The 24301-nt window shown below is 61.3% G+C and overlaps 1 protein-coding gene across 1 annotated transcript; it reads right to left on the reverse strand.

Annotated features, from left to right (window-relative positions):
- Positions 1-954: 954 nt before the first annotated feature.
- SLC16A1 (solute carrier family 16 member 1) lies at positions 955-15799 on the reverse strand. Its single transcript, XM_075443024.1, has 5 exons — positions 15713-15799; positions 7329-7586; positions 4146-4289; positions 2814-3677; positions 955-2522 (listed from the first exon to the last, which is right to left on the reverse strand). Exons 2-5 carry the CDS (start codon positions 7543-7545, stop codon positions 2245-2247), a joined length of 1503 nt encoding a protein of 500 aa, XP_075299139.1. The 5' UTR covers positions 7546-7586; positions 15713-15799; the 3' UTR covers positions 955-2244.
- Between the last annotated feature and the right edge of the window lie 8502 nt (positions 15800-24301).

Here is a 24301-nt window from a genome sequence, read left to right on the forward strand (position 1 = left end):
GCGCAAGCCTCTCCCAGCAGCCATGGTTACCGTAACGCCTGTGTCAGCTACAGCAGTACTGGGGCCCGGGGGGACAGGAGACCCCTGCCCAGCGGAGGTCGGGTGCTGGGAGCAGGGGCTGGGCATGTCGCTGGCCGCAGAGGACAGCAGATGCTTCTCTCGACACAGGTATCATCAGCGCTCGGTGGCCATCAGCCACACACCCAGGGCCCCAGCGCAGAGCCCAGGACACACCCAAGCCCCCTCCTGCCATCCCCTGCCCCGGTGACCCCACCTGATGGGGGGACAGAGAGCACCCCACACGTGGAGGGGAACAGGCAGGGCTGGCAGCTCATCTGCACCTACACAAACAGGGACGAGGGGCAGCTCCTCAGGGTGGGCTCATGGCGAGCTGAACCCGCTGCCACAGCTATGGCAGACGCCATTTATAATACAATTACTTGGCTTTACAGTACCACAGCTCAGCACTGTACAACAAAACCCTTTAACACTCGGTTGGCTTTATAAAGCTACTCTACAGTATGAAAACACCCCGACCTGCTTGCTGTGAGATTTGCATCAAAAGAAAGTCCAAAGCGGCCCCGCAGCCGAGGGAGCACAAGGAGAGCGGCCGCAGTGCAGCGCCTGACCCTGCCAGGGCCCCGGGGATGCTCCATCGGAGGCCATCGCTCACCAGCCAGGGCCAGGCCCGCAGGCAGGAGGGCTCCAGCACCAGAGCGCACGGCGAGACTCAGCTGCGGCCCTGCCAAACCCGACACAGCCCCGCCGTGCAGCTGGGGAGGTGGGAGAGGGGCACCCCACCCCGCCGGACGGGGACCGGCTGCCGCAGCCAGCGGGACCCGCTCAGGGGGACCTCACCCTGCTGGAGCAGCCCCACTCGCCTGCCCCCAAAACTGACCCTAAATACACATCGTCTGGCACACAGAAGTGTGATTCTAGGAAAGAAGTTCAACATTTGATTGGTAAATTGTAAAAAAAACCCCAAGTTTATTTGAAAAAAAACACAACAAACCTCAGCCTCTTACATGAATTCTGATCAACATTTACTAGAACTTGAGAGCCATTAACCTGCTCCACGTACGTTGAGATATTTTCCAGCACTAAAAAATATAAAATAAATACGTACAAATTCTTTCCTCCCCTTTACATGTCCTAGACGCGAGGGGTTCGGCATCCATCGCCTTAAGGTCTCAGTTGAACAGAAGCAAGTAGAAGAGGTTTCTCTAACAGATAAAAGAGCGAAAGCAGAAGGCCTGTCTCAGGGATGTACCATCGCAGCCGCCGCAGCCGGCCCCTCCGCTCTGCCCAGGGTCAGGCACCCACGACACCCCGCTGGGCGGATGGACTGGCGTCGGGATGCTCCGCTGGAAACTCACCCGCACGGAAACCAAGGCCAGCTCCTGACCCGGCACCGCAGCCCAGCCCCTGCGCCCACGCCCGCGCCAGGGAACCCAGCGCGGGGCTGAGATGAGGCCCCCCAGGGCAGAGCCGGGGGGACCCAGGGCTCCCCGGGAGGGCCTGGCCGCAGGGCCCGGGCCATGGGGGCTGCCGCAGCCCTGGGGCGGGCGGCACTGCCCAACTCGACCTGAACGTGTCCTTCCCCAGCTCGAGTATCCCATGAGAGTACAACTACTAAACAGGGATTTTAAAGAACTACAGTTGCTAACGTGTTTTCAGAACATACCTAAAGACCACCTACAGAGCCAGGAGGCACCCAGCACGGGAGCCGAGGAGCCCTGCCCCGCGCCCGGATCCCCCCTCCGGAGGGCCGCAGTAAGAAGCGTGTGAAGCAGTATTCATCCGGGGCTGGCCCTGAAGCCCATCGTGCTCCAACAAATCCAGTATCCTGCTTTTTATGGCTTTTTAACAACCAAACTCCCCCAAGCACACGCATACGCAAACTCCCCCCACCCCAAGCAGAACACAGAGCTAAAGCACGGTTTAGAGTTAAGGCTCATCCTGATTCAGCTAGATATGAAGACTGTAAGGCACGGATTAGTACATTCATGATACTGTTAAAAAGCCAGACTATAAAAAGCCCCCTGCCCCCGCCACACGAGGATACTGCGCGTGTAGCCCTGTTACCTTTGTTGAACACAGATGGAAAGACAGTTCAGAGCCTGGTTAAAAATGAACACCTGATTTAAACACTTCTCACGGCCGCCCGGCGCCAGCGGAGCACTGCCCCGGCCACCACGCCAGGACACGGCACGTCCCCGACACTCCGGGATTGAGACCGGTCCCTCACATGTGGCTCTCCTCCTCCTTGACACCATCCTCCGCGCTCTTCTGAGGCGAGGGGGCCACATCGTTGTTTGCCTCTTTCTGCTTTTCAGCCTCGTCAACGTTGGTCTCCTCCTCTTTCCCTTCGTTCTTCGCCTTCTCCTCCGCCTTCTGCTCCTTTGCCACCAGGCGGTAGTTGATGCCCATCCCGATGAAGAGGTAGATCCCAGAGACGATGAGGATGATCCCGCAGGCCCAGTACGTGTACTTGTAGTCACCATACATGTCGTTGAGCTTCCCTGAGGGACAGAGAGGGGACAGCTTAGCGAGACATCCCCAGAACTGCTCCAGGTTGTGGAGATGGTCTCAAGAGCAGCCCAAGCCCATCACCCTCAGCTTCAGGCCTTCATTGCTCTCCCACTCCACGCCAGGGGCTCAGCCCCCACCTCCTCAACCACCCTCCAAACACTGAGGCAGCCTCAGGGCTGGTCCTCAGCCCCTCGCCCCAGTGCCAAGGGCTGCCTAGGGATCCTGGCACCCCTCAGAGACCAGGCAGGATGGGCAGAGCACCCTGGGCACAGCAACCCTACCTAGCAGGGGGGGTCCGAGGAGCACAGGGCAGCACTCCACGATGGTCACCAGCCCGACAGCACTAGAGAACCGCTGCGCTCCCACCAGGTCCATCAGGGTCTCAAACAGGACTGAGCTCAGCCAGCCGAAGGCAAAGCCGAAGAAGCCAGCGTAAATGCAGAAGCCAGCGTAGGTGGTGGACATGGGGGCCAAGAGGTGGCACACCCCATTGTAAATCACAGAGATGGCAAAGAAGTACTGGACTCTGGGTCTGATCCACTTGGTGTTTGCCACCAGTCCCATAGAAGGTCTGGCCACCATGTCTACAAAGGCCAGGATGGAGAGCAGGAAGGCTGCAGACTCATTCGCAATCTTCTTGCTCTTTGCATAATTGCTGAGGAAGACCAAGGGAGTGAACAGCCCAAAGAACATGATCACGTTGCCCGACAGATAGAGCAGGAAGCCCCTGTGCGTGAACAGGGACAGGTCCAAGAACTTGTTGATTGTCTGGAAAAATGTGCTCTTCTGTTTCTTGGTCTTCCCACCGATGAGGTCTGTGCTAGTGTCACCATCATCCTTTTTCACCGCCTTCCCAGCTTCCTGCAGCACATCCTTAGCGGCCTCTTTCTTCAGCTGATCTGGCTTTGGGCCTATGGGCCGCATCAGGGATCCGGCGACGCAGCAGTTCAGCAAGAGACCCCCGAGGATGAGGAAGCTGCCACGCCAGCCAAATATGCCGAAGAAGAGCTGGTTCACAGGTGCCAGGGTGGAGAGGAACACGGGGCTGCCCGCCATCGCCAGCCCGTTAGCCAGCGGACGCTTCTTGAAGAAATATTTGCCAATCATTGTTAGGGCTGGGTTCAAGTTAAATGCAAGTCCAAGGCCTGAGGGAGAGAAGAGGAAAGACAAGGGGCTCAGCTCCACCACCCCACAAGCCAGCAGCGCCAGCAGAAGGGCTGGTGGCACGAGCAGCAGCAGAGTGTCAGTTCCAGGGGCTTCCCAGCTGCATTAACTCCCCCATCTCACGAGCGGCACTCCAGCTCGGGAGGAGGCACATGGGCAGCAGCGAAGCCGGTCGTAGGAACTGGGGAGCTGAAAGGGGAGCACTGCCCTGGCTCGTGACAAACCTCAGCCCAGGGCAGGAACAACAGACGCTCTCTGCCCTCAATACCAAACGCCAGTCCCGTGTACAGGCACAGTGCAGTCTCTCCACATTACGCCACCGGCCCATCTCTTGCTGGAATACAGGGCAGGAATCTAGGATTTATGCAATCCATTGCAGACATTCCCTTGCTGCCTCTGGAGAGGCCTTCCCTCCGCTGCAGCCCCGTCAGGGCAGAGCTGTCACTTACCCCCCACGACCCCGACGCAGAAGTAGAGCTCCTCCACCGTGTTGCAGAAGGAGGCTGCGATCAGCCCGCACCCGGAGAGGCACCCGCCAGCGATCATGATGGGCCGGCTGCCGTATTTGTTCACCAGGACGCTGCTGATGGGACCTAGGAAGGCGAAGGAGAGAAGGCGTCTCTGCGTGAGAGACGAGACAGAGGCACACAAGCGCACCGGCGGGTTATTGCCACAGGCTTCCAACTTTCACAGTGACCCTTCCCCAGCGAGGGAACTGGGCTAAGGGGGAAGCAGCGGAGGTTCAGAGGCAGCTGGAGATAAGAGTCACATTTAGTTCGAGCACAGAAAGCTCAGGCTTCTGAGCAAGCTGCCTTCCGTGGGCTAAACCAGCAGCTGCCCGTGCACCAGCTGCCCCCAGGGAGCGGGGTGTGGGATGGGGTGAAGCCACCGGCCCCGTGCTCTGCTCTGGGCTGGGGGCTTGGAGCAAAGCAAGTGCACAGCAACTGCCCGACTCCAGCAAGAGGTTTCTGATCAAGACCAGACAAAGCTGTGAAGAAAACAGCTTCAACAGGCGCAGGCGAAGCTCCCCAAGGGCTCACGGCGGAGCGGCACCGCTGCCCTGGGAGAAGGGGTGCTTCTGTTTTCACTGCTACCCCTGCAGCAGCAAGCGCCCAACGGCTCCGCACACCCGCCTTTCAAGTGCTTCATTATCAGGAGCTTTAATCAAACGCAAACAGTGATTAGATACAGCAAAGCATGCTCTACAGATACTAAAATGTGTTTAAATAAACTGAATGGACATCCATTGAATATTAACAGACCTAGTTTTGCCATTAACAGATAGCAAGGTTGTCAACATGTTATTCATGGGTCCTCAGATGCTACTTGACCTTTCTGCCCAGTTCAAACAAAGCCTGGAGAAGCTTACAGCAGCCCTGCTGCCGCAGAGGCTCCCCCGGCATCCCGCTCTCCAGAGCCGCTGCGCTGCCTGCGTGCCAGTGGCTCCGGCCTGATGCCACCAGCAAGCCAGAAAGGGGCCGTGCCCCTGTTCCCATGAGAGGCGGCAGCAGGGCCCAGGGGCTGTCACATCACCCCAAGCCCCACACACTTCTCCGCAGAGCGGTCAGCACTTTGCAGGACCTGCACCTTGAACTCAGCAACGCGATGTCCCTGGACAGAGTCTAAAGGCAGTGACGACCTTGTCTCCCTCCGGGAAGTCGAGCCCGGAGCGGCAGGCTCCAAGGGCAGCTCGCACAAAGCCACCCCGCTGGGCAGCACAATCTACCTGGGTGGCAATCCCCCCCCCCCTTTTTTTTTTTTAATAAATGATAAAAGCATTCACACCCACTCCTATTTTGTAGATTCACATGAAGCATTTCTGACCAAATTTAGCTGATCTATTTCAATTATTCATACTGTGAAAAGAGAGTAAGTAATGGAACGAGAGCCCTCCCCAGTCCTACTGCGGAGCTGAGAAAGGGGCATCTGAGGCTGTAACATCCACGTACCCTGGCAGTGACAGCACGGGGCGGCTGCGTGGGGCTGCAGGACGTGCTGCTCCACCGCCCCAGCCCTGCCCGGGACAGGAGCTGCCCCAGCTCTCTGCAATACCATCAGCCCAGGGTGTTTGGTCAGAACAGGAGCTAGGCTTTTTGCCTCCAAGCAAGCGTGCAGCTCCCGCAGGAAGGTACCCGGGGGGACACGGAGAACAGGATGCACACTGTGACCGCTCCAGTGCATTTCAGACCTTGCAGAGGGTCTGGGCTCAGGCTACAGGAGCCCTGGGATGAGCGGGTGAGGCTCCAGCATGTTCCTGTGCTCCGGCAGCTGGGGGATGCACCTTGGTAGCTCTGCGGTACCTCCAGCATCCCAGCCAGTGGCTTGCAGGCAAGCAGTTCAAGACCAGCAAGCTGCTGGGATTTAATGGCAACAGTTCAAGGGGAGTGGGAGAGACAGTGTCATCGTGGAGGGAGGGGACAGGGGGCCGACCCCAGGACTGGAGGAGGGAGCTCTCGCCCCAGCTGTCGGGCAGCTCCAGGCAGTGCCAGCCCCGGGGCACCCCAAGGAACCGCACCGAGCTATTGGGAGAGGAGGAATGGCCCAGATTGAGTCTCATTAAGGCAGTTACATGGTTTACAAGCTTGTTATAACATGGGAGCAGGGAAATGTGCTAGCCGCTTCGCTAGCTGAGCGAGGACAAAGCAGAGCCTGTTCCCCCAAAGCAAAAGCCTCGTGCTCAGCCGGGCACTGACGTCAGCGCCTTTCGATGCACAAACGCAGCGAGGACGCCGGCAGCTCGCCAGCCGGGGATGGCAGCGGTACAAGCTCCGATTTGCCTCTGAAGTGGACACAACAGCGGGCTCCCAGTAAGAGTTTCTTTCATCTGAGCAACCCAGTGCAAAGCTGCGTTTGCAGGCGGGTGCGAGACACCGGGGTCTGCAGAGCGCAAGGCAAGGGCTGGGAGCACTCTGCCTGCTCCTCACCGGTTAGAGACAAGCATAAAGCACACGGCTTGGGATTAAAAGACTTCAAGAAGCAGTTTCTGAAGGATGGGGGAGGGGAGCTGCTTCAGTTTAAGCAGTTTTGCTTTATTCTGCTCATGGCTCTGTACTTCCAGTGCACCCTGCCACCCTCAAACAGCACCAGCGAGGAAGAACCGGCAGCACCAGGCTTCCGTGCACTCCAGAGCACAGCGAGCGGAGCTGACCAGAAACTGGGGACAGATCCCCAGATACAGCCACCGCTTGCTAGATTGAAAAAAAAAAATTAAAATTGATGTCTTATCTAAAAGAGACCCCGTGAGCGGGGCTCCCACGCGTGGCACAGCAGCTCCCATGGCCTTCGGGCAGGCACTGGAAGCAGACACAGCGCCCACCGCACACTGTAACAAGGACAAGGGCAGAATTATACAAGTCGTAATTCCCCGGAAAGATTTTACTTACAGCTTTGCAGAGAAGGACAGATTAACCCGGTTTTCACATTCTGGGCATCAAATCGAGCTTTTTAAGCAACCTCCTTCAAGCAAACTCGCTAAGGGGAGTTTTGCTCTCAAATAAGCAGAGAATTCCAACTTTTAGCAAAGTTTTGGTAGTCATCACTACAGCAAGGTGCAAATCATCAGACCCAGCAGGAGAGCTGAACCCTGCACTGCAACGCACGAGCACGTGCACTGCTGCCTCCAGCCCACTCACCTCCTGCATACATCACAGCCAGCATGATGGAGGAGATCCAGGAGACTTTGCTGCTGGACGCATTGAAGATGACCTCAATCTCTTTGAAGAACACGGTGATGGATTTGGGGAAAGCATAGGAAAACCCAATGGAGATGAAGGCTCCGATGACCACGGCCCACCCCCATCCTCCTTCAGGAGGAGTGTATCCCACAGGGCCTCCGATGGCCGGTGGCATCTTGAACCAAGCTGGCGATGACTCAGTCGGGGTTCAGAGACCTGCAAAGGACAAAGTACTGTCTCAGCTGAAAGCAGACGGCTGCATCCCCACGCCCTGGCATGCAACGGCACCGCTCGAGCCCTGCTCGCGAGGCCAGCACAGCACCAGTGCCCAGACCACCTCTGGGCGAGCTGATCCGAGGGGCGAGCCCTCGGGGCTCATGGGCACACTGGCCACATGAGGCTGTCCCAAAACACAGGCTCAGGCTGCGGCTGGCCTTCGAGTGCCCTGGCCAGCAAGTAGTTACACCCAGCACGTTTAAGCCACGAGACCCCGTGCCAAGCTGCCAAGGGCAGGCAGCGTCCTCGCAGCAGCAGCCAGGGCACAGTGGGCAGGGCTGCCAGCAGCGGGGACTGGACCTGCCGAAGACTGAGCAGCGCAGCAGCCACTCCAGTCGGGGCTCAGGGCAGAGCACCTGCAGCTTCTCCAGGAGCGCAATCCCAGCACCGACCCAGTGTGCTGGGAAATCTGGGGAAGCCCCAGGCCATGCGGAGCAGGAGCAGCACACCAGGTTATTAAAGGCAGGCACACCGCGGGAACTCAGTCCCCACACACAAGCCAGGACACCTCCACTTCTCCGAGGAAGGAGCAGGCAGGTGTCGCAGCACGCTGGCCACCTGGCCAGCCCCGAAGGTCATGGGCTGCAGCTAAACTTCGCCTGAGCAGCGACCGGGGAGGGCTCCCGCACGCTGCCCAGGGAGGGGAGGGGGGTCAGCACGGAGCAGCCCCCAGCTCCCCAGGGGCCTGGCCCCAGCAGGGCACCCCCGACCCAGCCACAGCCAACCCCCCTTCCCCTAATGAAAAGGCTACAGCGGGTTTCACAAAAGCACCCAAGTATAAAAGCAATTCACCTTACAAGCTCAAAGCCAGAAAGGATTAGAAAACAAAGTAAATGGGGAAATGTCACCCAGGCTTGCTGCAGTATGGAATCCCCTTAGAGGTGCCGATTCGGAGCAATGTGGAGACCAGCAAGGTCAGGCTGCTCATGCATTCCCCGTGCTGCAGCTGCTGCACAGCTGGATCACACCCTGGAGCGACGGTTACTTGAAAAGCAAGACTGCTTCGGGCAGCAAAGAGCGGCACAAGCTGTCCCAGGGAGGAAACGCAACCAGAGCAGCTGCTCATAAACATGGTTCACAGTATGCAAAGCAACAGGCATCGCCACAGTCCCCAGAACTCCTGTGTGCCCCCCCCTTCCTGACACCCCACAGCCCTGCCTGGCCTCCCCGTAGGAGACTCCCCCACCCATATTAAACACCACCAGCCAAGGGGGTGGACATGGGGCTCCTTCTCCAGAGTCCACCCCTCGCTCTGCAGTTATCTGCTCTGCTGCTCAGGTTTCCGCTTGAAGAAAAAGCTGCCCTGGAGCAAGAGAGCTTTCTCCAGAGCTCCCCAGGTCACACCAGGTACAGTAACAGCTTCAGAGCAGCGTGCTGCCTTGGAGAGGTGCAGCCTCCTATTTTTAGCACGCACCCGCTCAGACTCACAGCGATTACTGTCTCCTCCACAGCTGCTGACACGCCAGCGTCCACCCGGCCCGGCCCCTCGTGCCCTCAGCACCCCAGGCAGTACCGTGGGTGCCCGCATTGCCTTCGCTCGCTCCACATCGCTTCCCTGCGCATCCAAGGCTGGGACCCCGGCACCCGGGCTGAAGTGCAGCCGGTGGCCCCGAGCCACCCGGAGCCCCTGCAGCAAAGTTACCCAAAATGGCACCGGTTTTACCAGAGCCACCCGATACCTGGACACGCTCAGGCAATGCCTCGGACCCGCTCGGGACAAGAGGAAGCAAAGCACAGGAGCTGGTTTCCGTAAGCTGCTAAGGCTGGTTTAGCCCGACTGATTTTTTCGCTGGCAGGGTCTTCTCCTGCATCCTGGCCAGTGCAACACATGACCACCCCGAGCAGATCCGAGCCACCCCGAGCAGATCCGAGCCACCCCGAGCAGATCCGAGCCACCCCGCTGTTCTAACAAAGGAATCATTTACAAGACGCAGTCCTGGGCATGTCCGTGGCTGAACCATGTGCAGGAGCCAGCAGAGCCAGTTTCCCCTCTGGGACCCCCAAGGACCACAGCTGCAGGGAGCGGCCCAGTCGACACCAGGGCAAGCCCATGCCGGGGGTCCAGCTGCCAGCAGACCCCCGCGGCAGAGCCCAGAGCCACACACATCGCGGGCACCAGCCTGGCAGCCGGGGAGGGAAGCGCCAGGCTCCGCAGAGGCTCACCACGTCCCTTCAGCCTCTCGGCCTGCGGAGCAGCCCGCCCGCCAGCCGTGCTCTTTCTGAAAGCCGCTGGGAGCACTGGGTTTCGTCATTCCTCCCCCCGCCCCGGGGCTTCCAGTCACCTCTTGCTTTTGAGTCATACTGAGCTTTCACAGCATTGAGCTAATTGTAAAGCATCACCTAACTGCACTGATTTCTCCCAAACATTTTCAAAAGATAAGACTACCAGGTGTTGGCTGGCGATAAAAACTACCAGCAAGGAACACAATGTACTCTAATTAAAAATACCAGCAACACAAGCTATCCAAAGCAAAAGCTGGGGGGTACTGATGAGGTGTTGGGGATTTTTCCCTTTTGCTCCACAGAGACACACACAGAGGTTTAATTCTTCCACCACTCCCAAGGAGCTCGACTGCACCAAAATAATTGCGGCTTGGTTCATCTGTTTGTTCTTTCCCTGCGAGCAGCGTTCCTCCTCCCGCGCGTGCTCAGGTGCCACCTCTGTAAAATGGAAGACTTTTGGCGGGTTAGACATGACCTCTCTTGCCTTGCTGAGGCATGGTGAAAAACCTTGAACCGAACAAGGCTTGAGTCCATGAAGCAAGATTCCCAAAGCCTGTTGCCAGAGGGTTTACGTGATGAGTTCTGCATGCCACAGCATTTTTCCCTGACTCACTGAAAATCCTTATTAAGAAAGACCAGTTTCAGAAAGCTCTTCCTTCAGCCGCATTAAGGCTGCTTGCCGATTTCCTCCTTGCCCCCACCCCCCCGAAAGTTTCAAACAAGAGAGGGAAAAAAGCATACATAAGGCAGCCAGTTCAATTGGAAAGCTTCCCTCCCCTTCACAAAAAGGAAAAAAAAAACCACCCAGAACATAGTTATGACATTTACAGCTCTGTTTTGGAAGAGCTGCAACGTGTAAGACGTGTTTGGAAATCAAATTCACAGCTGCCAGGCAGCCAGCTACAGTTTGCCCTATTAGGAAATAAAATAACCATATTTGCAGTAATTAAGACTGACGAGACCAAGTAATGACTGCAAGTATCACATCTGCTCCCTGTGAACGTCCTGACTAATCCGCAGGAATGGGTAGCCTACAGCAACCCTCCTCTGCACAGCAACGGCGAGAGCAGGAGCTGAGGCTCCTCGGGCAGCACCATCTCGAAACAGAACACCCAAACTCTTCCCATCTCCCAGGTCCCACGCACGAGCACTGTTATCCCTTCTCCGGAGGGGCCTGGAACAGGAAGATTTCAAGACTTTTAGTTACATAATGTGGCAAATTGCTGCGCTTTTAAAAGCCCTGGATTGGCAGGACTCCAGAGCGGAAAGACAGAGGCTCACATTCATAAAGTGCTGCAAACGCCACAAAGTATTTCTGGGGCAAACGCTTTATGAAAGTTTCCTCGCACTGCTCCTTTTGGGGTCAGAGGGAGAGGCACGTCCCCTGCCTGGGCACCACGCACCCCTGCCTCCCTCGCACACCCCTCCAGCCCAGGGCTGTCGTGCTCCAGACGTACGCTCACTCGGCATCTGCAGCCGTGTCCCCGCGGAGCCGGGCGCTCGGAGCAGTTGGCAGAGCTGAGGCCAGAACAGGGCAGGCAGCAGAGCCGCAGTGTCTGCTCCCGCAGCCCATGGCCGCCCCAGAGCCTGCACGGGCTGGCAGAGGCTCCTCGGCACCTCGGCACGCTCCTCCTCGGCACGCCTGCAGACCACGGTGGCTCATCCCAGCACTGTGGCAGGCAGGCTGCCTCGCTCCCTGCCGTCGGCAGCAAGATCCCCAGGGACATCCCTGCTGTCTGATGGCCACTTGGGCTCCTCGTGCCTTTGTCAGCTGGACCTGGCCTTTACCCAGCGAACACCGACACGCGCAGGTCAGGCAGGATGGGCACAAAGCCGCCCCTTGCCAGGGGCACCAGAGCCCACTCCCCAGGAGCCGAGCCAGCGCCCATTCCCACCAGCCCCATCCCAAAGCATTATCCCAGCCAGAGCCCCAGACACCTACCTCTCCCTCCCCACCCCAGCCAGCACGCAGCGAGGGGCCGTTCAGTGCTCACCACGCGGTGGGACAGCGCGGGGCCATAAACACCCCGTGGGACACTCGTCCATGCGGGGAGCCAGCAGGCCCCGAGCATCCCTTCTGGTCCCTCAACCCGAACCGAGATCTCGTACTTCCTTGTGGGGAAATGGAGCTCTTGGGAATCAGGAGCTGCTTACAGCCAGTAACGCTTTAGAGCTGCGAACTTGGCCTTTTTCTGGCCAGAAACAAGACGCAACAGAGATTGTTATGAGCTAATGAGACCCCTCTTTCACCATTTTTAAGCGGGTTTACAGCATTAAGCATGCAGCCGCCATTCCAGCGAGCGCCCACAGCCGGGGTTTACCCTGGCGGCACATGGCCTACGTGACTGCCCGGCGCTGCAGGGGCTCTGCACCCAGACAATAGCCGATTTGAGGCCCCGCTCGGCCGCCGCGCGGGCTCGCGGGGTGAGGCGAGGTCAGCGGCACAGGCAGGGTTTGCTCCAGGCCGGCAGCCCGCACGGGCGAGCCCAGGGCCGCTGCCAGCAGCAGCCCGGCCCGCTCAGTGCGTCTCCCCACCGGGGATGGCCCGCGCACCCCCAGACGTGCCCCGGTCTGCCAGCCCGGTGAGCCAGCCCGGCACGCAGACAGGCCGACGCCACGGGGCACGGCGGCCGCGGCAGCGTGGGGAGCTGCGCCGCGAGCCCCAGCCTGCACGGGCACGGAGCAGCCCACGCGCCCCGCCGGTGGCCGAGGCCTTCCCCGGGCCGGTGCCATGGGCCTCGCCGGCGAGCGGACGCCCGGCCACAGCGCACGGGCTGCGAGCTGCCTGTGGAAGCAGGGCGCTGGGACGGCTGGCCAGGGAACAGCCAGCCCAGCAGCGACGGGCGGCTGCTCCTGCCCACCAGAGTGACCCCAGACCAGCTCCCGCCCCGGGCTGCCGTGCCCAGTTACCAGCACCAGCGACGCTGCGCCTGTCCAAGCGAGGACCAAGCACGTGCTGGTACAAGACAGCGTGAAGTCAAGCTTCGTCAAGCTTCATCAAGCTATCAACAAGAGCAAGGCAGAAAGCCTGGCCTATTTCTGTACCGGAGCCTGGCTGTGGCCACGGCCCTCCCAGAGCCCCCGACCGGATCCAGAGGGGTTTGCAGGACGCTGCGTGAAGCAGCTCTTACAGGCGTCCTCTGGGCTCACACTGGCCTCAGCCCCGGGCGCAGCACCCGGAACCCTCTCCACCAGCCCCGCGAGAGGCCAGCTGACCCCGGCAGCATGGGCTGCAGCTGCCCCCCACACTCACAGCCCCTCGCTGCCGACGCGTCACCTCAGGGCGCTGCAGGGCTGATGAAAGGCTCAGCCGTGCTGTGGAGTTTTCACACTCAGGACTGAAGGGACTCACCCAAAGGCACAGGCTTGAGCAGTGCAGCCCTTGCAGCGCAAGCTGCCTGTCCTCCAGCTCAGTGGTGCTGGGGAGCTGTCACAGCACTGCTGGTGACACAGCCCCAGCCTCCGCTCACGGCCCCGTCCCTCGGGGAAGGGCTGCCAGCCCCCCAGCCAGCCAAGCCCCCCAGCCTCAGCAGGGGACAGGGGGCTCTCAGCCCCTGTGCAGGGCTTCAGAGCCCCACCTCGAGCACAAGCCAGGCTCTGCCAGGGAGCCGAGCCGATCCAATCCTCCCCGCACTAGGCTGCACCAGGCTGCTGGGGAACACTCCCAGAACACCCTGTGCCGACCAGGAAATCCTCAGAATGAGAAAAATGCAGTACCGGATAGCATCAGCATTCTTGCATCAGACACCCGCACCAGCAGCCAGGGATGCAGCCACTCCAGGGTTCATGGCAGAGCAGGGTAGCAGAAATCTGCAAAACCCCACAAGTCACGGCCATCGCAGCCAAAATGTAACTGTCACTCCCTTCCCCAAGAGCAAGAGTCTGAGCTGTCTTTGGTCCCAGCCACCGCCATGTTACCGCCCTGTTAAAGCCCTCAGACCAGGGCCGCGGCAGCACGGGGATGGAGATGGAGACCCTCACCGACGTCCCAGCAGCGCTCGGGTGGCTGCGCTTTCAGGAATTAACTACCGCCCCACACCCATGTTCTTTGGCTACAGCACAACTACATCGCGGCAGCTTTTTGGGCACATTCAAAAGTGAGTCACACAGACACCAACGGTGAGAGGCTCCCACTTTCTTAAAGTCACTGTTACAGGCTGTTTTCAGAGAAGGAAATACGAAAAGCCATAAAAGTGCAACAATGAGATTAGCACTATTGTGCTTAATGAGATGCAACTCAGCCTACGTGCAGCTTTTCAGCTCCTCACAGGCTATATAAAATAACAGTGTGGAAGTCACGGGTATTTTCCACCTTCGCTTCCAGGTACATCAGGCCAATGGAGTGAGGTAGGACCCAACAGCAAGCACAGGCAGCAGCCATTCGCACCTTCATCAGGAACCAGCCCTGGGAGGGGAGGATGCTCCAGGACAGGGCACAGCCCCCCCTGCAGCTCTGGGCAGCGGGGTTTGCCATACACCGGCACCACACTCATTTGTGATTAACAGATCCATCGCCCCAGTGAGTAATCTCAGATTGAGAAAGCCCCTTCTCACGAAGCAGCAAACGGGCGCTGGGGGTTTCTCGAGCCTGCCCCCCACCCCCAGCACACACCAGCTACTCCCTGCCCTGGCCCATTTCTCAGCCCTGCTCCTTTTCTTCTAGACACAGCCAGGAAAACCTCAGTGCAAGGACACCCAGCAGAATCAGCCAGCACTAAATTACCTCACTTAGCATAAAAATAGGATGCTTGTGGACCACAAAAAGGCTTAAGGCTCACAGAAAAGCACAAAACCAGCATCACTAGATTTCAGGTTTCCCGGGATGCAACTAGAAAAGCCCCATCTTTTTTCCCCCGGGGAAACTCAAACCCCAAGAACACCAGCGACCCCCGGGCAGGGCCCCCGGCCGCAGGGTCCGGGCAGCCCCCTGTCGCGGGGCAGGGCACAGCTCGCACGGCTGCCGCGGGGGATACCCCGCAGCCCTGGGACCCCCAGAGCATGCTCATCCCCTCTCCTCGGGTCCAAACCCGCAAGCACCGCTCACCCTGCCGTGACCCGCCCGGCCCCCGCCCCCGCCCCGCACCCAGCGCCCCGCAGCACGCCCGGGGCCCCGCAGCCGGCCCGGGACGCGGGGCCCGGCCCGAGCAGCCCTGCCCTCATCGCGGCCAGAGGCTCGGTCTCATCCCCGCTGCCGCTATTGGGCACCCGCAAGGCGGTGCGGGCCCCGCCCGCAGATCCCCCGCCCGGGCCGGCCGTGCCTCGGGCGGGGGGAGCCGCCGCCCCCCTCCAGCCGCGCCGCAGACAAGGCCCAGCCAGGCCGGGCACCCCCGCGGCCCTGAGGCCGGTCGGGACCCCCGGGCACCGGACCCCCCACCCCGCGCTCGGCCGGGCGAGGTCACCGGGACAAGGGCGCGGGGCGGGCGATGCTGCCCGCGGCGGGACCCGGCCCCGGCGGACCGGGGAGAAGGGGGTGGGGTCCTCACCCCCGCGGCCGCCTCGGAGCGGTAACATCACACGGCCCCCCCCACGCGCTGCCGGCCCGGGGGCTCGGAGCGGCAGCCCCGGCGCGGCCAAGCCCGCCGCCCCCCCGCCGACGGGGAACCCCCGGCCCACCCAGCCGACCGCAGGCCCGCGGCCCGCCGCCAGCGCGACCCCGGCACGCCGGGACCGCCCCACCGGGCCGGGACCCCCCGGCCGGGCCGGGACCTGCGCGGAGCCGCAGGGCGCCGGAGCACGTGGAGCTGCCGGGGGGCCCCGTCCCGTCCCGTCCCTGCGCCCGCGGCCCCGTCCCGTCCGGTCCCGTCCGGCCCCGCCACGTGGGCCGCCGCAGCGCCGGGCCCTACCTGCGCGTGCCTCCGCCGGCCGAGTGCCGCCGCCCCCGCCCCCGCCGCTATAAGGCGGAGGGGGCCGCGCCGCCGGGCCGGGGGCGGGGGGAGGGCGGCCCGGCCCGGCCCCGCCCGGCCCCGCCCCCCGCCGCGCCACGTGCGTCGCGGCAGCCCCCGCGGGTCCCCGCCCGCCCCTCCCGGGCCCGTCCCTCCCGGGCCCGTCCCTTGTCGGGTCCCGGGCGGGGGGAGCGGGCGTCCGGCGGGGACGCGCCTGGGCAGCACCGCCCGTGCGCAGCTCCACGAGGGGGGGGCCGAGCGCGGCCCCCCGCCCCGCCGTCCCCGCCCTGGGGCCCCGGCCCTGCGGCGGCAGGGCCCGTCCGGGCGGCGGTGGCCGCGCAGCGCCTTCCCCAGGCCCACGCAGCGCGGGGCCCTGCGCGGGCCGCCGGCGCGGGCAGCCTGCTCCCCGCTCCTCCGCGGCGCGGGGCTGCGGGCGCGGCGGGTGCACCCGCCTGGTCAGAGAACCGGGAAGGCGGGAACAGAGCTCTGAGGTCGCCTGGTCCAGCGTCACCCCAACGCCCCCACGCCTGCTGCACCCGGTCCCCAAGCGCCACATCCACACGGTGTCTGACCCCCCCGGACGGGGACTCCCCCACCGCCCCGGGCAGCCTGCTCCGACGCCTGACCGCTCCTTCAGGAACGACATTTTTCCTGATACCCAACACAAACCTCTCCCGACACAGCTTGCGGCCATTTCCCTCCGCGGGCAGCGGGCTACGCGCGGGGACGGGCGGTCCTGGTGTACCTGTGGCCATGGCAGGGGGGCACCGAGGGCTGGAGACCACCCCGATGCTGGTGGCTTTGCTCTCGCGGTTCGGTTTTTGGGAGAAAGCAGGCCCGGGCCCAGCGCGCGCAGCGCCTCGGCCTGCGGGAGAGGCCCGGGCTGGCGGCGCGGCCGTGCCCCACGCAGAGCTCCGCAGCGCGGGGGCAAACCTGCGGCGTGTCCAGCACCCCTCAGGCCCCCGCGCACCCCGCGCGGCACACAGCCACGGCTGCCTGTCGGTGTTTTTCTTGAGCTGCTCTCTCCGGCAGCCTAATGACTCTAATTGTCGTCTGGGTCCATGTCTGATGCTCTAATCTGTTTCAGAGACGAAAGCAGCGCAGTGCAGTTCGACTCAGGGCCCGGGGAGGGAAGGAAGGGAGCAGGCGCTGACAGTCCGCAGACGGAGCCCGGAGCCGCCACGGAGGAGGCGCGAACCCTGCCATATCAAAGGAAACCGCTGCTCCCCGCCGCCGCGGCCAGCGTGCTTGTGGGCGTGCGCCGTGCATGTCGAGGCACTTAACGGACCAGGTGCACTCGGCAAAAGGAGACCGGGGACCACAACAGACTCCTTCACCCGCTCCCGAGGGAGGCACCGCGCACCGAAGAGCAAGCGGGTGGAGGCTGTCTCGATCGTCTGTTGCTGTGTGACAGCGGGGAGCGGGCTGCACTCCGTTTCGCTCAGACAACAAGGTGAATAATGATTTAAACGGGCATTTTGGGTCAAACTCGAAGTGCGTGTAGCTTTGCCGTTCCTAACGTCCCGCCCAGGACCCCGTGCTGTGCGCTGCGTGGGCCGGGGGCCGGCAGCCGCGGGTGGGCAGTGCTGCCCGGGACCCCAGCCGGGACACGGCTGCCAGCTCCCCTCGAGGAGAGCCAGCGCCGCTGGGACGAGCGAAGCCGTGTGGCAGGCGGAGAGCGGGTCCTTCCTCTGGGACGGCTGCGCCGTGCCCCGAGCACAGCTCTGTTGGGCAGACGTGGAAAACCAGAGGCCAGGGACAGCTGCGGAGCAGCGCTGGGCTGCGAGGGCGGGCAAGAGGCCATAGGACAGCGCTGCTGCTGCTGCTGCTGCTCTTTCTTCGCCCTGTGGAAGATGGGAAGGAGCCCTTCCTGTTCTGTGCCACGGCGTTTTTGTCTCCTTTAAAAGACGGATTTAATATTAATCCCATTAGGAATTTTTTTCTTGTGAGGAAAACAGGATATTGTTTCAGGATATTGGCCAACAAAGCTGTCCTTGAAAAGCGACTCTAAGCAGCCTCGCGGCCTTGCTACTGGCTGCGTTCGCTGTGGACGCTAATCAAGTCCAAAGTCGGGTACAGCCAAGCCATTTTGCTCCCAGAGTACGAGAGGCCACAGCAGAGCAATTCAAGTTCAGGTTTTCTGTGTCCTGTCGTAAACACGAAGGACCTATAGTAATCTTAAGACACAATCACTAGCTCTGGTTGCTCTTGGAACTAATGTCTCCAGCAGGTGTAAAAGCCCAGCCCTCCCATCTGTCATGAATACACGTCCTGCTTGATAAGAGAGGCAACAACACGAGTCCAAATCCAGGAATTATTGGAAATCTCTTGGGAAAGTCTGTTCTTTTGAGATATCCATCCTAGTTTCCTGACTAGGCTTTGGATAAAGGTTTTCTGAACTTTTGGATTCACATTTCATTTGAACTGAGCTTCCAGGCTTTGAGTTTACCCATCATAGCAACCCCGTGACAATGGATGGGACGAGCGGGCGTCGGAGCGCCGTCCTTGGGGAACGTGCAGGTTCTGTCTCCGTCGGATGATAAAGACACGACATTGTTCAGGGGTGTGTTGGGGTAACGGCCTCTGTCGTTGTTTAGAAAATAATCTGTCTTAGGAAGAAAGTGTCTGCTGGTAAGGTGTTCAAAATGGCCGCTAATATGCCGTGGAAAACCTGTGCAGTCCTGTCGTCTTTACACTCATTTAGGTCAACGCTGCTTCTCTCCAGTTTGGGCTCCTTTCGCCGCTCTGTCCTCCGCCTGCCGTCAGGGTCACAGCCCCGTCCCCCCGGGGATGCAGACCAGCCCTTGGCATGGTCGTGTCTCTGCAAAGTGGTCCCAAGTGCCCTGGGTCCAGACACCAAGGACCGTGTCAGAGACCCGCATCTGCCGGCACGCAGAGGGGCTGAGGTTCTCCTTGCGCTCGCTCAGCGCGCTCGTTGCACCCAGGGCATGTTACCCAGCGGCAGCAGAGCTCGCCCCGCTGCTGCTAGGTGGGAAGAGGGAAACTGCTCTGTGGAGAGCTTTGCCTGCTGCGCTGGCTTTGGCTCGGCTTTTCTGCATCCTGCCTAGGGAAGACAAGGCTGCGCGGTGCCGCATGCCTGGCTCCAGCCCCCATCCCAGCAGCTGTCACGACGGATTCCACTGCCAGGAGAAGGATGCTCTCCTTGGCAAGCTTGCCTAGAAATACAGGATCCTTGACCCCATGGGCACCACACAGCAAACATTAGGAGACATCACACATATGCTGTGGTCCCCCCTGGACCCTTGTGCTGTGCCTCTTCCTCGTCTCCTGGGGTGAGTGCTCCTTCCCGCGGGCCTCGTGCTGCCGTGTACACCAGCGTGACGCCTTTTGCCAAGGCGCTTATCTGGCACGAGAAACAGTATCTCTGTTCCTCCTCCCTCGCCGACCACGGAGCCAGAGGAAAGTGATGCTGCTCGATGCACTTTCCAGCGCTAATTTGCTGCTCCGCGAGGACTCGGGAGGGTCTCCGCTCGCTCTTCAGGGAGTGTGGGGGCTGCTGTCCTTCCCTGCAGACTGCCAGCCCATATGTTCCCAGCGCGGTGACTCGTTCCTTCCGCGCTCTCCCTCCTCGTTTCCCAAGTGCTGGCTGCCTGACAAGCACATCTTGGCAGCGCTGGTCCTCTGCTCAAGCAGGTGCTGTCAGTGCCCCGCGCAGGCAGGGAAGGGGCCGAGGTCTCCCGGGGCAGGGGGGGTTCAGTCCCTCTGCTCAGAGGCGAATCTCACCCCAGGGAGCGACTGCGCCTTTGCGAGTGGGCAGAGTGCTGGGATGGGGCATCACCAGTGCTGCAGGTGACACAAAGGCCATGTCCTCGGGGTGATACTGGTGGATGAACACCCAGCTGCAGCCCATCGGCACTGCTGTCCCCTTCCCGATGGGGTCAGCGCCCTCGGGGACACCCAAACCAGTCTGACCAGGCACAAGATCCTGTTCTGCTACATACACCAGATGCTGGGATCATCTTCCTCAAAAGGATGCTGCTTTCCAGCAGACCTGGGGACCCCTGAGGAAAGAGGCAGGGGTACCGGGTCAGGCCGTGGCGGCGGGCGTACTTCTCACCGTGTCCAGCTTTCCCGCGGGATCACTGTTGTCCCAGAACATGCTGTTTTAATGACTCTATTCCTGTTCTTGGGGTGGGGAGGAAAAGGTGGGGGCTTTGCAAAAGGTTTAACCATATCCTGCACCAAATAACTTCATATATTGATAACAACACCCCACCTGCGTTTTAATCTCCCGTGTATCTCTACCCAGAGAGCTTGTGTCCACCTTGTGTCATAGCCTGCCTGGCGCGATCCCCAGCTGTCGGAGGCTGGTGGCACTCATGGCCACGTCTCTTGATCTGCAAACAGGCTTCAGCCTCTCTCCCTCTCCACATCACGCATCTTTAGGATCGGTTTCCACTGCTGGTGGGTTTGGTGACTGGGCTGCTTCTGGGAGGATGGCACCTTCAGGGATCTCAGGGTAGCATCACCATGGGGACGAGCTGGAGCTCCAGGCTGCTCTCCAGCTCCGGCCCTGCCTTGCAGCGTCTGTAGCAGTGGTACCCTTGGGATGTTGCACAGAGCCCATCTCTTCTCTATAGTACTTGGAATTTTTGGTCTGCATCACCTGAGGGGAGCGTGGGGCACTCTCAGAGGTCTGAAAAGGAAGTGAGAGGGCTGCAGGCAGGCGAGAGCCAAGAGGGTTGCGGGCAGCCTGCCTTCCTCCAGGCACGGGGCTTGCCGGGCTGGCTCTGACGCCTGTGCAGAAGCCCCTCGCCCCGGGGCACCCGGCTCCCACCGCCCGTGGCACAGGGCTGCCCACAGCGCTGGGGCAGCGATTCCTGCTCCCTCCAGCGACCGCCAGCCCCCCGGGCTCCCCGGCGGGGGGATCGCTGGGGATGCCCAGCCTGAGCTTCGGCGTGTGAGTGTGGGGAGCCCGGGGAGCCGCGGGGCATGGCAGCAGGGCCAGCAGACCCGGGGCGCTGCTGAGCGCCGCTGATGGAAGAGGAGGCTGAAGCGAAGGGCGAGTGCTGGCCAGGGCGAGCCCACGGAGCCGGGTGTGAAGCACCGCGCTCCCAAACCCTGCGGACGGCCGCAGCCGCCGTCGGGCTGCTCTGGGCTGATAAGCGTCACCAGCGGATGTCTTGCCCGGCGCGCTCCCCTCCCGGGCTGAGGACTGCGGCCGAGACGTCACGGCTGCGCGAGTCCCCGGGGAGGCAGCGAGCGCTGAGCCAAGCGCCTGCCGAGAACAGACAAACACAACCCCAGTATTTGTTCTGAAACCTGCCCAGAATTGCTTTGGCCTCTGTGAGACTGGAGGATTATTTTCCTTAAGTATTTTTAAACCTGGAGCCTGGGGAGTACCAGAGGGCTGGGGTTTCCTGGCCTAAGCCCGCTCCCACCACCCCACCCGGGATGCCCTGACGGGGCACCGAGCGCTGTCCCTCTGCCAGGCACCGGCGCAGGGTCCACGCTGCAGGCACTGCCCGGCCCATGCTGCCCCGCGTCTGGGCACCCGTCCGGGAGGGAGAGCCAGACTGCGGGGAGCAGGTCAGGGGTGAGCTCACTTTCTGCTGCACCAGTGAGGAGGATGCAGAGCCCTCGGGTCAGCTCCTGATGGCTCAGGCTGGGTGTCCAAGCAGCAGCCGTGCTCGTGTCTGCAGAGTGAACACAGCTCGTGAGGCTGGCACAGCGCTGGGGCTGCGGCGAGGCCGAGCGGATGCTGGTCCGTGTGTCTGTCCCGTGGCAGCCCGCTGCCCAGCGCCCTGCAGAGCCTCTCGGCCTCAGCGATGGCAGCAGCAGGGGACCACCCAGCCCCGCTCTCCCTCTCACGGCTGGCAGCGGCCAGAGACGAGGGCTGGCTCAATACCTGAAAGTTCCCCCAAAATAACCCCCCAGAGCTCACTGGGTGGTGAGAAGGGAGAGGGCAGGCGGCACCTGCGGCACGCCATGCCGGCAACGCCCAGCCGGCGCGGCCGCCTGCGCCCTGCCCTGCAGGCACGGCTTCGCTGGCAGCGTCCCCAGCACCGCCGCGCCGAGCGGTGCCCCGGGCAGGCTGGCGCTGAGCGCGGCCGTGCTCCGCGTCCCCGCAGCTGCCGGCGCAGGGCACAGGGCAGCCCGGAGCAGCGGCCAGGCTGCTCTCACGCAGGCGCGTTCTTCAAGTGCCGTGCCGTTCGCCCGCGATCCCACCGGCTGCACCAGGGTGAGCGTGGGTGAAAGGAAAGTGAACGCAGAGCTCTTCATGGCCGAGTCTATCGGTGCTGCTGTCTCGGTCTTCCCCTTGCTGGCAGGACCTGGCAGCAGGACGGCCAGTTCGCTCCCATTCAGCACTGGTGAGCACACGACCCATTGTGTGCACGTGTAAGTACACGTCCGCGCTGCTTGTTCCAAAACCCGGCTCGTTCCGTTCCCAAAGAGCCAGCACTGACAATGCCAGGAAAGCCTCCATCCCCCCGGCTTTGTCTGACCGTGCTCGCTTGGAGGAACGATCCCCGGCGAGGAGCTCGCCGCCGCTGCGTGCCCCAGCACCAGCACGCTGTCGACGAGGAGCAGCCCCGGCTGCGGGCTGAGCAAGGGGAGCCTGCGGCTCTGCCCCCTCCCAGCGCACAGCTCAGGGCCGTTCCTGGCCCTGGGGAGCGGGGAGCAGCGCCTGTGGCCGGCGGAGCAGGGCGGGGAGGTGGCGAGGCCCCGGGCGCCGGCTGGAGCCCGTCCCAAGGCTCGCTTGGAGCCGGCTCCTTCTGAAGCGGGTCAGGGCCCTTCCCTGCACACGCACAGACCCAAGTCCGCACCACCAAAGTACACTGAAAGCTGGAGGCAGTCCCGGCCCCGGTACAGGCTGCTGGGACTTTGCCTTTGCTGCCGGGGAGGCCAGGATTTCGTGCCCTGCCAGCAGCGAGGGTCATGGCGGGATGCGGGGGACTTTTCCCTGGGAAGCAGCTGCTGCTCCATCAGGGATCTGCCCGCAGCCGTGTCCACACCCTCCTCCCACCTCTGCCCTGCCGAGATGCTCTGCCCGTGCTGCCCATGCTGCCTGCACTGCCTGCTCTGCTCACACTGCCTGTGCTGCCCGTGCTGCCTGCACTGCCCATGCTGCCTGCACTGCCTGCACTGCCTGCGCTGCCTGCACTGCCCGTGCTGCCTGCGCTGCCTGCGCTGCCCGCGCTGCCTGCGCTGCCTGCACTGCCTGCACTGCCCGTGCTGCCTGCGCTGCCTGCACTGCCCGTGCTGCCTGCGCTGCCTGCGCTGCCCACGCTGCCCGCTCTGCCCATGCTGCCCACGCTGCCCATGCTGCCTGCACTGCCTGTGCTGCCTGCGCTGCCTGCACTGCCTGTGCTGCCCATGCTGCCCATGCTGCCTGCACTGCCTGCACTGCTTGCGCTGCCTGCGCTGCCTGCTCTGCTCACACTGCCCGTGCTGCCCACTCTGCCCATGCTGCCCGCGCTGCCCGCAGCCTCTCCGCTCCGCAGGTCCCGCTCCTCTGTCTCCTCTTCCCCGCAGCCCCTCACACAACGCCCTCGGCGTTTCTGCTGCCGCGCGGCCAGCTGCGCAGCCGGTCTCCGGGAGACAGTGCTGTCCATAGCGGTGAGCAGCGAGGAAACTCTTGTGAGGGAGAAAACACATCTACAGACCCTGAGTCCTGCCTTCCAAGTCCATGTTACCAGGGATAAGGCTTGGGTAAATATTTTGAAGTGTCCATCAAAACTAGCTCTCACTGGCAAATTCAGTTCTGCTTTCTGCATGTGCTTTTTGTGTTCGGTTTACACAAACTCTGGTGGCTGAGCTGCACAGGCAGGAGAAGTTGCATAAAGCAGTTTAATGAGTCTTACGTACAAGCCAGAACTGCTTCCTCACCCGGGCAGATGCCCTGTGAAACGTCTTTTGACCCACCTACGCTCCACGGCAGCACCACAGCCCATGGTGTGAACGCCAGCACAGGCGCGGGGTGCATGCACGCTCTGCCTCCAAAGAGCCTCGGATGAAAATCCTTGCAAAAACCACAGTTACCATCTAAACAAATCCCAGGTCTTCCATAAACAGAGAACGGGCTAAAATGTGCCTAATAAGCTGCTCATTCTGAATTATCATCCCAGCTTTAATAATAGCTGATAAGCTAGTCTTTTGTGGGACAACAAACATTTCTGCTATTCCCCAAGCCCAACTTTGGAATAAATAAAGCCAGCCTTTGTTTTTAAGCAAGAGGTCATGCTTCATCTTAGCCTAAGGGCGCTGCTACCCTTTCCCTGCTTTACAGGCTTAAAAGAACAAAATGCATTGGGCCATACAAAAAGTCAGAGAAACTTAGCGTAGGAGCAGCTAAAGACAAGTCAAACACGCCGGCATTAAGCTGCCTTCACATGTGTGTTTAGCAGATAACTCCTTATCGTCCCAGTCCAAAGTTAACCTGCTGGAAAGCTGCTGTGGGAGAGCTGGCTGCCTCTGCAATGTTTCCGATTTTAGTGTTTCAGCTGGGTCCAAACAAGCAAAAAAAATGCTATGAAAGCTTGTTTTTGATTAAACCTATTTCTGCTGGGTACAAATCCTTATTTTCTG

This window comes from Opisthocomus hoazin, chromosome 25, assembly GCF_030867145.1.
Source record: "Opisthocomus hoazin isolate bOpiHoa1 chromosome 25, bOpiHoa1.hap1, whole genome shotgun sequence".
Classification (NCBI taxonomy): Eukaryota; Metazoa; Chordata; class Aves; order Opisthocomiformes; family Opisthocomidae; genus Opisthocomus; species Opisthocomus hoazin.